This window comes from Boleophthalmus pectinirostris, unplaced genomic scaffold (genome assembly GCF_026225935.1).
Source record: "Boleophthalmus pectinirostris isolate CB_2022bp ecotype Guang Dong unplaced genomic scaffold, ASM2622593v1 HiC_scaffold_16, whole genome shotgun sequence".
Lineage (NCBI taxonomy): Eukaryota > Metazoa > Chordata > Actinopteri > Gobiiformes > Gobiidae > Boleophthalmus > Boleophthalmus pectinirostris.
The window spans coordinates 5146290-5163921 of record NW_026571095.1 but is presented as its reverse complement, the minus strand read 5'-3'; the positions used below and the strand labels follow the sequence as shown (position 1 = coordinate 5163921).

Genomic DNA, 17632 nt, shown 5'->3' with positions numbered 1-17632 from the left:
GTTTAATTTAGCATTTCTCAATTCTTCTGTTTAAACGCAGAAGTAAACTTTTTTCATAATTTGATTGCACAACCCACTGTCAGGGCAGAAGTCCTCTCTGGTGTCTGAAGCTGCATGTGTTCAAACCATGCCTTTGGTTTACACACAAAGTCTATCGTGGCTTGGATCTGCTGTTGGTGTCAACCAATCAGGGACTGCGCTCCAGTGTAGGTTTTCCACACACCAATATGGAACAGCAGCTCATCAAACTGGGCCTTGGACAGACTAAAGTACTGAAAGTACTGAAAGTACTGAAAGTGCTGAAAGTACTGAAAGTGCTGATAGTACTGAAAGTACTGAAAGTACTGAAAGCAGTGGTCATCCTTACAGAGCTCCTGGAGCAGGTGATGAAACTGGCCAAACTCAGAACACCTCTGAATTATGTCATGGACCCAGACACACCGCCGCTGATCACCTCCGCTGATGGTTTTATGTAATAAAAACACTTAAGCCACACTCTACTGCTCTGTCATCGTTCACAAGGGAAAACAAAACATTCAAAGACACTCGTAGACAGGCTCCCTGGACACTCGTCTCCAACTCACATCGAGGGCCCCTGCTCAAATTCAAAGACATGTAACTCGTCTTATGATCTTAGAAGTGCTTATAAACTCATCGTGGTGACTAATCAGGATGTTCAGAATGCATAAGGTAAGTGAGGAAGAACTTTAGACCACCACAACATTCAAAATAGTAAATATAAGGTTCAGCACCTCAAGTACTGTTGTAGCCTCAGCTGCCATAGGGCTGATTGACCAACATGTGGCAGCCAATTTGTGCCAACATCCTCTCTCTGACCACCACCGACCACACACACATGCACACACACACACACACACACACACACACACACACACACACACGAACAATGTACAACAGTGTGAACTCTATTAGACCATTTCAAATGCATGGCCTTCTCTGTTTGCACTGTCTTTTATCACATATATTTATTACAGTCATTTGCAGTCAGCTTTATTTACGCCGCTGTCTTCCCTGAACCCTCCTGTCTGTGTTGTCTTCCCAGTAAGCTCTTTTGTCCCTCCTGGCTCTTCCTCCCCTCTCCCTCCTGGCTATCCCTCATCTCTTCCTCCTCTCGCCCTCCTCTCCTCCTTCTCCCTCCTTGCATTCCCTCCTCTCTCTCCCGCCTGTCTCTCCTCTCTCTCTTTTCCCTCCACTCTCTCCCTCCTAGTTCTCCTCTCTCCTTGCTCTCCCTCCTCTCTCTCTCTCTCTCCCCTCTCCTCTCTCCGTTCACAGTCATTCGTTTTCTGCTGCTCACCACAGACACAGCTCACTGTTGTGTTTACCATGGGCACTTGGAGCCATTAGCTTGTGTCATGTGCCTGAGTTGGCGGTGCCCAGTGTGGTTTGTCACTTTTCACCCACTTGGCGCCGTCGGTGTGGTCCCGGGCGGGTGTTTACACTGGCGGGGTGATGCTTGATGCCACACTTCACCACCACATCCAAACACCGCCCCCCTGAGACTGTTTAATCATTAGGGATGTGAGCTGTTAGCCAGGGTCAGGGGCACAGCGACACAAATGCTCAGAGGTCACACTTTCACTTTTTGTGGCTTTAACAATTTATGAAGCAAATTTCAATTGATTTAGTCTTAAATTGTATTTCTACTGGAAAAATTGAAGATGAGGGAAAAACCTACTTACTGTGTGAGTATTTACCTCTGCACTGATTTAAACTGTAACTTGACCTACAGCATCTTGTCTCCATGCACACAGGGCACTTTTTAAAGGAACATTATTTGGGTTGCCAGTTTCAATGGTGAAATTCTGTTGGTTTAAACCTAAAAGGACTTTGATCTGAAGTTCCCATCCCTTAACCCCAGCACCTGCAGCCTGTCATGAGTCAGTGCTAGTGCAGCCTATGCAGCACTGCAGAGAGGGAGTTCTGAAGGTTCTGAGCTTCACATGAGGCTTGGACTGTCCATATACTGAGAATGACACAAACTTGTATGTCAGTACAGGGGTCCCCAACCCATGGGTCATTTGGTACTGGGCCACGAAAGCACAAACCCAGGTCTAAACGAGATCTAAACCAGGACTAAAACAAGGTCTAAAACAGGGTCTAAAACCAGGCCTAAACAGGGTCTAAAACAGGGTTTAAAACAGGATTTAGCCAGGACTTAATTAACCACGGACCGTCTAAAACCTCTATAACAGGACTAAACCAGAACTAAAACCAGGACTAAAACAAGGTCTAAAACAGGGTCTAAAACCAGGCCTAAACAAGGTCTAAAACAGGGTTTAAAACAGGATTTAGCCAGGACTTAATTAACCACGGACCGTCTAAAACCTCTATAACAGGACTAAAACCAGGACTAAAACCAGGACTAAAACCAGGACTAAAACCAGGTCTAAACCAGGTCTAAACCAGGTCTAAACCAGGTCTAAACCAGGTCTAAACCAGGTCCCCCATACCCTCTCATACCCCCTCCGGTCTGCGGCACAAAAGAGTTTGGGGACCACTGTGTCAAAGTCAGGCACTGGCTCCTCAAGTTCAGTTGTGAGAGTAATATCTGTTTTTAAACTGTATGCAGCCTCCATACAGTACATGTAAGTGTAGGGACATAAAAAATAACATTAAAATCTACTATCTTCTCTTGGCTCATTTTGTCCAAATGACCAGGACAATAATACTGACACATATTTTTGTCTTGTCTTTTTAAATGCTTCTAAATTCCTGAGCAGCAGCCCTCACCATCCTACCCGCCCCTGTGCTATATACAACCAGTACCTTTTGCACTGAAATACAAGCAACTAAAAATGTTCCCCTAAACAAAGCAGCCTTCTGTAGAATCTAAAAGTGGAGGATGACTGCAGCCTGGACACTGGAGGAATGTGTGCTATGAGTAAACGGCAGCTCTGAGCGTGTGCGCGATCAGGAGCACGCCGAGACGACAGCGTACTTGACCGACAGAATGTGCTTGTTTGAAAATGGCATTCCTCCCTGAGAGCGTTTATGGAGCTCTCCTCCTCCTCTCACACATACCTCGCTCCAGGGCATCAGGGCTATTTAACACACTCTCTCTCCTCTCTGGCATCAGGCCTATTCTTAAAGGATGATTGCTCCGGTCTTATCTGTAAAGGAGTAAACACAGAGCTGACACTGTAATCTGTATTTCTGTGGACCACCTGCACAGACATCGCTCATGCTGTCTCTCTCTCGGCTAGTTTTGGGATATCTTGTTCTATCTTCAAGGTTTATTTTATTCTCACTTCAAATAAATTTCGCAGAATCATGGAATTATGTAAGAGAATTTGACTGATTTCCAAATCTGGACAAGAAATGTTGAGTTTTCTAGTCTTTAAAGATTTTCGCTGCCCTTATATGGTATTTGACACCCCTAAAGGCACCAATATAATATGTGACACAATTTTAAAATGAGTGAGTACTATCATTTTATAATTATTGAAACTTTTCACATTTTTTGGCAAGTTTGATACAATGGAGTTTTTTGTATATCTATATTTATTTTCTTCTGTTTTAACTGTGATTTCAATATGTAAAACAAGTTTTCATAAACATCGTGGATTCTAAATGGCAGTCAAAATGTTGATTTCAAAAACATTTTCCTGGTTAACTTATGTTCCATTTTGTTTTCAAGTGGTGGCCAATTTTTCCAATCCAATCCACTTTATTGCTTTATTTGCTATTTCACAAACAGTTTCCAAAGTGCTGCACAAATACATAATAATAACAACAACAATAAGATGACAAAATAAACTACTAAAATAATACTAGTCTTAAAATAATAAAACCAGTAAAATAAAATAAAACCAGTAAAATAAAATAAAAACAAAATCATAGAATAGAAATAAATAAATAAAAACACATAAAAATAAATAAAAAACACAACATTTTTTAACATAGTTTAAAGGACAAATTCTGTGTTTTGTTTTTGCAGAGAGAATAATAGACAGCATTTTAACGGAAACCAAGAAGTACGGGCTGGGAGATCCTCTGGACAGGTAAATGTAACGCTCTGTAAAACATACCTTCATCAGCACCGTTCCCAGAGCTGAGGCGTGGTTTGACCTTTGACCTCTCTGTACCCTTAGCTTGAACTGTAAAGATGCATCATTGTGGGAAACGGCGGGATCCTCGCCAACAAGTCCCTGGGCTCCAAAATAGACAATTATGACGTGGTGGTCAGGTAAGACTCCTCACATCTCTGACATTATTCTCTGCTTTGTTACGCAAAACTGACTCAAGCCATGTTATAATGTAGCCTGATTCATCCCAAGCCCGTTTCACTTCGTAGAAACTATCTGACCTTGTGGCGTTAGAATTCATTTGCTTGACAGTAGGCGGGTACTTTTTTATTTAACCAATTGCTGCTATTTTATCGTCACATTTGTAAAGCGCTTTTTCCAAATCTAGCAGGAAGAAGAACAATAACGTCTTTCCTCTTGATAAAATTCACCAAACATTCTCTTTGTTCCGGCTTTAAATCCTTGATCTCGGGAATCGTTGCCAACACAGAATATATGGCTCTTCACTGATTGGCTGGTGCCCAAACTCGCACTTCCGGGTTTTTTGTGAACTGTCTAGTGCAGGGGTGCTCAATACGTCGATCGCGATCTACCAGTCGATCGCCAAGGTCGTGTGGGTAGATCGCCGTGTCTTAGTACTCGTCTCGGACTCGCGTTTGGACTCGGTCTTGTCTCTCACTCAAGGTCTGACACTCAACAAGTGTGATCATATTTCATTACGGCCGCTGCTGTTGGTAATAAACTTGTAGCGGGTGCAGGAGCGTGTGGGGCGTCTCAGTGCAGCCTGTGCGCTCATTTGAAACCCGCGGAGACTCTACGGCACATCACAAACACACACGCTCCCTATGCACGGCTCGTCTGCAACAGCGTGTGCCCTCGTGTACCAGCGTGCATCACAGGGCAGGTTCAACTTCCTAAACATCCTACCTGTCCATCTGCCTCACGTCAGCACGCCGCCCTCGCCTTTTCACGCTCTCGCTCCTTCCTGCGTACAGCGAACACAAGCCCCTCCCACAGTGCGGCTGATTAGAAGAGCAAGACCAAACGTGAAGCAAAAACCAGTCTAAATTTGTGTTCCAGTGTTGGCACAAAGCAGGTCTACAGCATAGAGCGGATCTACAGAACAGACCTACTGCCACATTTGGCTGAAGTTTGTCTAACAAAAGTGACAAATGCATCTGTGTTTGTCACGATGTGCGTTTGGTTTGGTAAATGTGCAGAGGCTGGTAAATATCACTGCAAAACCAGAAAAGAATGCAACTCCAGTTTGGAACTTTAAAAAACAGGTTTAAAAATCTTCCTTCACTTTTTTCACAGTTTTGTGTAAAGTGCCAGAGGAAGTTCTCTTAAAGAAGAGGTTCTCAAACTGTGGGGGAGGGTCCAAAAAAGGGGCACAGAGTGTTTCAGTGCAGTTTGCTTGGCTTTGTATTAGGTAGATCATTTTGACTTGGTCATTTTGTAAGTAGCTCACATGCTGAAAAAGTGTGAACACCCCTGATCTAGTGTATTCTGATTCCTGACCTAGTCGCTAGAGAGAAATGAAATTGAGTGGAGACACTAGGTGACTAGTTATAATATTTTATTATCAAAAACATACCTGGAGTTGTGTTAATTTCATTCACACAACCTTTATTATTAGTCTGTCTACTCAGCCTTTAGTTCAGTAGATTGGCAATTCCAGGACTGAAATTATCCAAATAATTCTAGTGAAGGTATACAGAGTTTAAAAGCACAGAGGAGCACTTCCTGTATTACCACATGACGTCACAAGGTGGAAAAGAGTTTTCAGTTAGAGGGAAGAATCCTAAACCTCAACCTAAATGTGCAGGTGTGTGTTAAACATGTGTGAACTCCAGTTATATATATTTGTTTTATCAGGACACAGTTTTAGACTTAGACAAACTGTATTGATTTGAATTGACTGACTTTATTGTGTTATAACATAGATCAGAAAAAAGTGTAATATCTGGGCCCTTTAATCACTATCTGTGTTTTTGTCCAGGCTAAATGAAGCCCCGGTGAAAGGTTACAGTAACGACGTAGGGACCAAAACCACCATGAGGATCACCTACCCAGAGGGAGCCATCCAGAAGCCCGAGAACTACGAGAAAGGCTCCTCCCTCTTCGTGTTCTCCGCCTTCAAACCTCTGGACTTCAAATGGCTCCGACACATGGTCTTCAAGGAGAAACTGGTAAGGAGCATCACTGCAGATTACACTTAGAAGAGTTGGTTCGGTCCAGTTCACCTGTCACTGCCCGTCTTCTCAAGGGCAGTGGATTAGCAGAGATTATGAGCTGCCTGTCAGATCTTTACAGCACGGTATTTTCCAAGTCATTTGAATCAGTGCAATGCATAAAAGTGGAGAAATTATTCCTAAAGTTGTTGTTTTCAGCTTCTAGAAATGGATAAAGTTATTGTCTTCATTTACACGCACACAGAAATATGGTTATTATCAGATTTTTCAGATAATCCAGATTTTGAGGTTTTGTGAGGCTTCAAATATAGTGATTTAGATAAGTGCTTGCTCCAAATTTTGTTCAACAGAAACAACTGAATCTGTTTTTATTTGTATATTTTTGTTTGCTCAGACAACAAACGTACTACAAATAAACTCTCAGGCTTTTCAGCAGCTTTCAAACTATAATAAAAAAACATTAAAGGTGCATTGTGTAACTTTCCTGATGGACTGGTCTGTCAAATGCTTTTCTCCACGGAGGGGTTATTCTGGAATTGTCTGGAATGTTTCACAGTATGGCATTAAACCTTTCTATCTTCATGGAGACCAAACCAGACCAAGTTACAGGTCAGATCTGTGGAGAGGCGACCCCACTCACAGTCAGAATGTCTGTTTTTCTAGGTATTTTTGAGTTATAAAACCACCTGTAAATGAATAAATGTATTTAAAGTTATACTATGGAACATTCCAGGCAGAGCAATGACATATCCATTAGGGACGGGCATTCGATGAAATTTTCTTAATCGATCGCTGGAAGAATTAACGATCGATTATCGATTAATCATTAACGTTTTTATATTAAAATGATCATCATTATTATTACTATCTGCACTAATCTGCATAAATAAATTCAACTTTACGACATATAAACCGTAACCACTCTAGAGCCACATCAATCCGTTTGACATTATAATGTGTTTAATTCAGTTTTGTTCAACTCTCACAGAAACAAAACTTAAAACCCACATCGCTAATTTGCATAAACTAAGCGAAGATAAAACTACAGCTCTTGTGTCGCTGATGTGGTTCAATTTCTGTCGGATTAAAAGACATGACTCAGTGGAATACAGGTTAGTGTGACCAGATTTGTGTTTGTCAAAACCAGGACACCGTACGGGGGAGGGAGGTGGGGACTCGTCATCGACATTGAGCGACTCTCACCTTGGTAAAACTTTTTCCCACTGGACACCGAAACATATGTGCTGCTTTATACACTGTGCACATGGACTCACACTTGTCCCGAACGCAACGGAAAGCGTGGAATTTCTTGTACAAGTCATCGTTGCACATCGTTCGCATTTGCACTTCAGTACGTTGCAGACTGACCGACTGTTTGTGTCTCGCTCCTTCTGAGTGCAGAGATCTACATGTACGGACTCCTGTTTGGTCACGCTACACACAGCAACCTACATTCAGTTTGTCGATTAAAATGAACGTAATCGATGAAATTCTTAATGATCAATTATCGATTAATCGACTAATCATGCCCATCCCTAATATCCATAGAAACAGGCAGGTGACGGACCCTACCCAGAAAGCTACACAGTGCATCTTTCACTTTTCAGTCCAGTTCAGTAATGTACTGGAGTAGAAGGTACATAGACCTGCTGCTCTTAAATGTAGTGAAGGAAAAGTAAAAAGTATTCACTACAAAACTGACTTGAGTGAAGTACAGATACCTAAAATGTATACTTGGTACAGTACTTTTACTATTTTTACTTGATTGTATTCCATCACTGTTATACTCTAATGATTTGACTAATAATATCTGGACTATTAGTGTTTGAAAATAAACCTCATCATTTTCCTTCGTTTGCTGCAGTGTGTTTAGAGCTGCTCTGTTTATCACCATGGAGAACATACCTGATCACATTTTGAACATTCCTCCTCCCCTTATGAAATATAGGCCTTTTCCTGAAGCCGACAGCGCTGTATACTGTAGCTAAGATGCTTCACATAGTTAAAATGCTTCACACTGAAGTCATCTTTGCTTCTTCTCAACCGTGTTTCCATGGAGTTATGCAAGATTGTTTAAAGGCGCACTGTGCAGCTTTTTGTTTGGAGGTCCGTCACCTGCTTGTTTCTGTGGATATGTCGTTGCTCTGCCTGGAATGGTAAATGGTTTTTCACCTTAAAGCGCTTTACAACATGGAACTAGTCACACATTTACACTCATATACACACACACACACTCACAGACACTGGGGGCGAAGTAGGTTAAGTGTCTTCCTCAAACAACGGCAGCGTTCATCTGTGGGAGCTGAAATTGCACCACCAACCTGTGAGTGAGTGGATCTGACCGCTTAACCAATGATGTTTATGTCGAGAGCAGGATTCAAACCGACAACCTTCTGATCAGCGGACAAACGCCCAACTAACTGAGCTGCTGAATGTTTCACAGTGTGACGTTAAACAGTTCTACCTTTCATTGCAATTGTAGGTGGTTTTAAAAGCTCGTGGGCTTGTAGGCTTTGAATAGTGCCCAGAAGAGATCGCTAAATTGCTCAAACATGCACGGATGACATTTAGAAACACTTCTGTCATGTTTTAACAACATTAAAACATGACAGAAAGCTAAACAAAATAATGCATAATAAAGAAAACAGAATTGCCTGGTATGGCGTAGGAAATTCAAACATGCTTTTCTTGGTTTAAAGATGCATTGAGTAACTTTTCTTGCTTGTTTCTATGGATATGTCATTCATATAGTGTTTGTATAACGTTAAACAACTCTACCTTACATTTATTACAAATTATATTATTTTATAGCTCAAAAATACCTAGAAAAACAGACATTCTGACTGCCTCTCCACAGATCTGACCTGTAACTTCGGTCTAGTTTTTCTCCATGAAGACAGAAAGCTTTAACACCACACTGTGAAACATTCCAGACAATTCCAGAATAACACTTCCATGGATTAAAAAGCATTTGATGGTCCCGTCACCAGAAAAGTTACACAATGCAGCTTTAATACTTAGTCACTCAGACCATTTTCCATTCATCTTTCAGAGCGAGGGGCCCCTTAATCACCTGACAGGGGCCAGTCTACCTTATCTCTAAATGGTGTCCTCTCCCGGATTGCTCCTCTAAGCACTTCTATTATGATTTTCCATTCTTCTCTTTAACTCTGTCTTGTATTATGCAGGGCCCATTCAAGCACAGGACAATGGGCCACTTAATAAGGCCTGAGAGGCAGAGCCTGTGTTTAATGGAGAGGGAAAGTGGCTGTTAAAGTGGACACTAAAAAAAGACTAAATCTACTTTTTTGCTCCTTAACTGTGTATATGGTGTTTTAATGGCATTCTCCTGTTTCCTAACTCCTACTCCGTGCTGCCTTCAGTGGCCTCTGGAATTTCGAGTAGTTGGTGACATTATGAAAGACGGCCCTGATTAAACTGTATTCATTAAATTTTTGACATGTTTAGGTTAGGTTAGGTTGCTTTATTCGTACCTGTAGGTAAATTTGCTTTGCCGATTTGAGAGGCAGGTTCCACATTTCACATTTCATTCATCCACAAAACACGTATAAAAACACAATTACAAAATAAAGTGTTACAGGGCTCCAGTGCAGAATGGTTTGTTCTATAAACAATTAGTTAAATTCATCCATCACACTTTGCTAAAATCACAATAAACATTAAATATGTTGAAAACACACAATCTTAGATAAATAGATTACAATTTATTCATAAGTACGATAGCAGCCGGAACGAATGCTACTTATATTATTTTTAAATATAATTTTTAAAGCAATATTGTTTTGAAGTAAGAGTACATTTATTAAGGGTGGTTTTAAAAATGACTTTTGTAGTGTCTTGTATGACTGCATTGTAAGTGTCGTGGAAGAGGGCTCACCAGCTGATTGTTTTTAACAGCATTTTGAGCCATAAAAACACCCACAATTGAATACATGCATATTATATAAGATTAATACCATATTGTGGAACATTGCAGGCAAAGCAATAGCATCTCCATGGTGGTGGACCTCCAGCCTGAAATGTTGTGCAGTGCACCTTTAACTTGTATATTTTAGTCATTTATCAAGTTTTGTCATTATTGATCTGGAAAGCCAAGTACAGGGTGTCCCAAAAATTTGACATCATTTCTCAGGCCAATAAATTTGGCAGTTCTTGTTGAAATAACCTCAAATTTTCACAGAATGTACTGTATATAATCAAATGAACGGATCCGGGAGAGCATCATCAACATCAGAAGAGAAGGTCAAGTTTGTGAAAAACTCTTGCGAAGCCCCAAGAAGTCTGTAAGGAGAACAAGTTTGGAAACCCAGATTCCTCGAATGACAGTTTGGTCTACCAGATCCTGTAGCCCTACATAATCAGTCTTCCTCTTGACATTTTTGGTACCAAGTCCAAATTTGTTTGCCAGATGCTGAAGTTTTTCCAAATTTTGCTTTGAAGGCTGCACAGTCTTGGGTGAGTGCAGCAGATTCCTAGACGCAAAATGACTTCCCTTTGGAAGTGAACAGCTCAACCTGAAAACAGAACAAAAATAAAACATTCAATATAAAGTCTTGATCTGTTTCTATACAGTCTGTGAAAATATGAGGTTATTTCAAGAAGAACTGACAAAATTATTGGCCTGTGAAATTTTCTGAGACACCCTGTACATTAAAAAGTTCAAATAACCTTTTTTAAAAACGATTTGCAGATTTTTTTTTTTTTTTTTTTTTTTTTGAACAACTAAGCATCCATGCAAATGTTCTCTCAGAACAATTGGTTCCAACTTGGGACCTGCTTTTTCCTTGAACCTATATATCATATTCTGCTTCCTAGTGCACTTTTGGAAGGTGACATTTCTCTCCATAATATAATATAATCCCCCTCAGACGGACAGTGGACTTTATAATGCTCCCTGAAGGTCATATTAAAAGAGCAGCTGTAGCAAAGTATGGATTTACATTAGACTGAAGGTGATGGGGGTTGTGGTAATAGCTGAGGAGGGCCCCGGCTTGTGTCAGGACAGAGGACAGAGCAGAGGGGCCCCAGGATAATAGCTCTGGCCCCTGGGAGCCGAGATGATGAGCTTTGATCTGCTCCGAGAGGAAGACTGCACCTCCTGGTCCAGAGTGCCCCTCATAACGTCATGTCTCAGGCTCAGGTTCAGTTGGACATACTCGGTGAGAGAAGCTCCAGGCGGGAGAGGAGCTGGGTCTGGTATCTGAGCTGTGATTGGGTCTCTAGAATAGACTGTGTGAGTGGACATGTCTAACCCTCTAGTCTCAGGAATCTAACCACCAACCTGATACACCAGAGCACAGTGACAGGACTGACCAACGCCCAGGTTTGTGTTTCTTAATGCAATGTGGCCAAACCTCCTTGTCTAAGCCTGATTTCACTAGATCTCAGGTTGGCACTTGGATGGGACAACGCTGGGAATATCAGGTGCCATAGTGGGGTAGCCGTAGCTGTTGTTGTGTCCTTAGGCAAGACACTCCACCCACATTGCCTAGTGTGAATGTGGTGTGTGAGTGTTGACGGTCTGAGAGGAGTCGATGGCAGCCTCGCTTCTGTCTGTCTTTTGAAACGACTATAGAGTGCACCTGAATATTACCCACATCAACTACATTTTAACAAAATTTTTAAATTGTTCATATATAGACCGCATTTGAATATAAGCCGCAGGTGTTCACATCTTCAAGAACATTTTCAAGTTGGGGTCGTCTGCTTTTATCACCTCTTAAGCTTTTGTCGTCTTTTTGCGTTGAGTCAGTTCGTCTCTCTGCCTTCGCCAAACTCTTACCATCGACTCACTGCGGTGGAGTTCATGTGCAGCAGCTCTGTTTCCTTCTTCCACAGTCACATCAATCACCTTTAACTTAAAAGCTGCATCATCTGCATTTCTTTGTGTGTTTTCCATGAGGAGGGTTTGTGTAGGAAGAACAAAATAACTGTTCAAGACACAATCAAACTATAATTTTCCTCGATGCATCACCCCAGTCTCCCCGCACATGTCTCCTGCAGAAAGAGTCTCTGTTCTGTCTGTATCATGTCAGTGTTTTGGAGGATTTCAGCAGATTTCAGACTCTCTCGGGGGCGGGGTTAGTTCTGTCGATCAGGTGTGAGTGGATGTACGGCTACTGAATTTTGAGATGTTTCTTCTCGTCATTTACACACAATGGTAAGACGTATCCCCCTCACTAATGTTCATTTAACATCATAATTTATTTGATTACACGGCAATAAACTATTTGAGTGCACTGACAATATCACTAGCTAGTGTTGCAACTTCATGTGAACACTAGATCCATAGACAGCGGTGTTTTCTGGACTCAGACTGTGTGTATCCACTGTGTTACCAAACCATAGACCATATAGGAGTTTCATTGTTGACAAAAGCACACGTTGCATGCTGGGAATCATTTTGGTCGGCGGCAAGAAACACAAATTCAACATGACGGACAAAGCGAGAAAGCATGTAAAGGGTATTGATCCCGGTTATTTATCCACTCTAACGGCAGAGGACCCAAGACCATTTGACCAGAAATTGGTCATAAGCATCGACGGACGACAAATCACCCTTTTCAACCCCGACAAAAGGTGGACCAAACCAAATTTCTGGTCAGAATCACCAACTACCTGGACAAATATTCACTTGGGCGATATCCACAATGACTTGGTGGAAACTCCTGGGCCATTCACAGCAGAAAAGATGAAAACCTCCAAGAGTCTCGATGTGTTGTTGAACTTGTTGGAGTCCACAGTTTGTTAGGATCTTCTGCGTTTGCTCTGTGGATGTTTGAAAGTCATTTAATTCACCGTTAGCGGTTCTTTTCACTCAGAATACGAAAAAGACATTTTCCTTCTTCTGTGCTTCTATTTGTGCATCCGATAATGCAGCAGGAATTTACCATTATCAGGGATAAATACGCGAGGTTACAGACTGTGTTTGACCATTACCGTGTTTCTTGCCTCCGACCAAAATATTTCCCAGCATGCAGCACGGGCTTTTAATAACAATGACGTCAGCTGAAATTCACCTATTTATGAATGGACAATGTACCAAACAAAGAATCCGTCCAAATATTCGCCACATCGTTGTATAAGACACAAGGTTCAAAGTGTGAGAAAAAAGTAGAGGCTTATAGTGCGGAATTTATGGTACTGATGAAGTAAATATAGATGATAAAAAATAATACTGAAACCAATTTATGCCACTCACACAAAAACTCTAAAGCAGATTTAAACCACAAACACTATTCTAAATCTACAATCTTGTTAAAAAATCACAAGCTGCAATAAATTAACAGCAGAAAGAAACAATTTAGTACTTAGTTTGCATCTGTAATGAGTCATAGAAGTGATTTATTCAACTTTTTTATGACTTAAATAATAAAAGAAAAAAAAAAAAAGAAAGAAAATGTACACACGATAATTATTGATCCCCAAAAATATAGTTCCATCTTTCATATTTTGAACGATATGTTGTTATAGTAATGATCGTTACAGTTGTAAAGAAACATCAAGGGTCTTTTAGACCTTCACATATTTTCCCACTCAGACTTGTGAAAAGGCCTTCCGTGTATTTCTCTATGCTTTTTTGGCACCCTACTTTTGTCCCGTAACCACAGCTCTCCAAACTGTGAAAGTGTGTCAGTTTACAACGCTTTAAAAAGTCCTCTGAGAAAGTGTGCTTCGGAAAGTGTGCCCGGATTGTTTGTTCCACGGAAGAGGTTTTGGAGTACTTAAAAGTTTAGTTAATGTCCGATATCCGTGCTTGTTGTCCGTGACTCACACCTTGCGTACACTAATGGGCGAGGGACCTAAACACTGTGTTGGGAGCACAGAGGAGTACATCCCTATCTAAATATGATCGCGTCCCTGTCACTTGGAGCTCTCGCATCTGCGTCCGAGAGAGAGAAAGGAGGCGAGGGGGTGACGGGGGGATTTCCTATCGCAAACTCCAGCTGCAGAGATGCACAAACTTGCTCCACTCGGCTCCTTTTAAGCGGAGCTGGAGCGCTAGTGAGTCACTGGGGATGGAAATAGTACACGCTTTGTCAAATGCAATGTTATTTTCACAGGAATCGGCCACAAAGGGGAAGCCGGACAGTTTCAGCTCATTGTGAAGTCGTGTGATAGTTAGTAGGGGTGGGCCATATTGACAAAAAATGTTGAATCCCGATATTGTAGCACAGGGGTGTTCACACTTTTTCAGCATGTGAGCTACTTACAAAATGACCAAGTCAAAATGATCTACCTAATACAAAGCCAAGCAAACTGCACTGAAACACTCTGTGCCCCTTTTTTGGACCCTCACCCACAGTTTGAGAACCTCTTCTTTAAGAGAACTTCCTCTGGCACTTTACACAAAACTGTGAAAAAAGTGAAGGAAGTAGGTAAGATTTTTAAACCTGTTTTTTAAAGTTCCAAACTGGAGTTACATTCTTTTCTGGTTTTGCAGTGATATTTACCAGCCTCTGCACATTTACCAAACCAAACGCACATCCTGACAAACACAGATGCATTTGTCACTTTTGTTAGACAAACTTCAGGTAAATGTGGCAGTAGGTCTGTTCTGTAGATCCGCTCTATGCTGTAGACCTGCTTTGTGCCAACACTGGAACACAAATTTAGACTCGTTTCTGCTTCATGTTTGGTCTTGCTCTTCTAATCAGCCGCACTGTGGGAGGGGCTTGTGTTGGCTGTACGCAGGAAGGAGCGAGAGCGTGAAAAGGCGAGGGGCGGCGTGCTGACGTGAGGCAGATGGACAGGTAGGATGTTTAGGAAGTTGAACCTGCCCTGTGATGCACGCTGGTACACGAGGGCACACGCTGTTGCAGACGAGCCGTGCATAGGGAGCGTGTGTGTTTGTGATGCGCCGTAGAGTCTCTGCGGGTTTCAAATGAGCGCACAGGCTGCACTGAGACGCCCCACACGCTCCTGCACCCGCTACAAGTTTATTACCAACAGCAGCGGCCGGAATGAAATATGATCACACTTGTTGAGTGTCAGACCTTGAGTGAGAGACAAGACCGAGTCCAAACGCGAGTCCGAGGCGAGACACGGCGATCTACCCACACGACCTTGGAGATCGACTGGTAGATCGGGATCGACGTATTGGGCTCCCCTGTTGTAGCAGTTCTTGTACCTAAATGTGCCTGTGAATACTTGGCTGGGGTTCAGGCAACAAAAAATGTAAAAGTACCCACAAAATTGCACAAATTTGATTACACTGAGTCTAAGCGCCTTTTGCAGCCTTTTTAAATGGATTTGAAACATAATCATATCTCCAAAACCACAAGGAAGAAACGAGCAGAAAACAGCAGCCTGGTCACACAGGCTTCCCTCTCCTCATCAGCGCCGGTGGAGATCACAGACCTTCTCACTAAACATGTTGTACAAGTGAAATCTGCATAGACCTCCTTTATGTACACAGCACCATCAGCAGCAGGTCCCACCCTAATCCTGCATTACCTGCCCCGCTCTGGGTGATTGGGCGATTCTGTGCTGTTTACACATGTGCTCAAACACCATTTGGCACAGTTGCTCCGTGTAGTCTCCTTCCCTTGTGATTTCACTGTTCTCTCGCGCGCTGCACTGGTTGTTTGTATGTGCGGGGGGATTTTCAAACACTCCAGTGAAATATATACAGGCCACAGTAAACAGCAGGCGTCCTATCAGTGCACTTTGTTTACACGGGCAGTCCTCTCGCCACTGACACGGACACATGATAGATGAGGATCCTTTTAGGAAGTACTTCACCTTTAAATACAACACCACCGGATGGAAACACTTGTCCAGAGCGCTGCGTTAGGCGATGTAAAGAGACCACAGAGATACAGCGTACAGCTCATGTGGTCTGTATGGAACCTGGTTATACACAGATTCATTCCTCATTTAGTGTCGGGTGGATGAAGTATCTTGAATCTTGAAGTTTTACCACAAGTGGGCTTGTTCTGATACTGATACTGGAATCTGCAAAACCTCAGATACTGCACATTTTTCAGGTGTCATATCCACGAATACTCAGACCAAATCACAATCTCAATCTCTGTGTTCTGCAGACGCTTAAAATACTAATAATGATAAAGATATTTGTGTTACCTCTTTTATATCTCAGTTTAGCCTTTGGTGTGGACACTAAACTTAAAATAACTAAAGCTATGGATAGTGCAGCCGGCAGCAGTGCTAACTCAGATTTAGTTTATCCATGCACTGTGGTAGAAAGTGACAAAGTACAAAAGTTTAAGTGCCTAAATCAGCACTACTTGTCGTCTAGACATACTACTAACACTTCAGTCCTCAAAATGTCATTTATTCTTGCAGATTTTCTTAAAAAATAGCCTTTTAGAAGATTTTTTTTGCTCTTGTACTGTAACAAAAATTAGTAGCCATACTTCCCACTATGCAGTATCAGACTTGTATTGGTATTGGTGAGAGCCGAGTATCAGTATCTGATTGGATCCCCCAAAAATAGTATCAGAACAACACTAACCACGACCAAAGATACTTGAACTCTTTCTCTTGTTTCATGAACGCTCCAATGACCAAGAGAGTTTGGCGTTTTGTGGTTAAGAATGAAGTGTGAGCGTGGCCAAGCTCTGGATTTAAAGCCCCTTCTACATTCTCAACCTACAGTCTCTTTCTCCTGACTTATGACTGAACAGGCCCGATCCCAGATCCAAATGGTCAAGTGCTCTCCACACGGTTCTGGCGCTTCCTTAGAAATAGGAGTGAGGAGTTCAGTCACCTGGGAAGAGCTTGGAGTAGAGCCACTGCTCTTTTAAAACACATGTTGTCAGCTGAGACGCTTTGAGCATGTTCCAGATTCCTCTTATGTGGTCTTTTACCTTTCTCTGTGGAGCGTCTGTTGTCATGCAGTGCCCATTGTGGCTTTTCAAATTATTTTTGCAGCTCATATTTTTTACCATAATTATAATTTTTACTTTATTATCATTTATCATCTATATTTACGTCAGCAATATATTATACTTCAAAATGTGTTATTGTGACAGGACAAGATCTCGTGCCTCAAGATTGCACGAGATCAAATTGCCAAAAGACTGCATACAAATGAAAGAAAATTAACTTGTGAGATTTTTTTCCCCCTTAGTTTTACATTTGGATTTGATTAAAAAATTGATTTAAGTAGTAGCAGTCACATTTTTTAAGAAGCTGTAGTCATAAAAAGCAGCACTACAATGACAGCAGATATATTTTAAAAAGTAAATTAAATTGTCTGATGCTCGTAGATCCAGTCTGGTTTCTCTTCTTGTCTTGTGGACATTGTATCTTGTTCCAGCCTCTAACCAACTCTAACCTCTAACCAACAAACAGCTGGAAACACGCCACAAAGACCACTGGTGATCTATCTTAACCTCTTCTTCT

General features: G+C 41.7%; 1 protein-coding gene across 1 annotated transcript in view; it reads left to right on the top strand.

Moving 5' to 3' along the window:
* Positions 1-17632, top strand: part of st3gal3b (ST3 beta-galactoside alpha-2,3-sialyltransferase 3b) — a 122578-nt gene that overhangs the window by 51882 nt on the left and 53064 nt on the right. Inside the window, 4 exon segments of the mRNA XM_020940934.2 lie at positions 3959-4022; positions 4113-4123; positions 4126-4207; positions 6049-6238. Of these exon segments, the coding sequence (XP_020796593.2) occupies positions 3959-4022; positions 4113-4123; positions 4126-4207; positions 6049-6238 (347 nt within the window).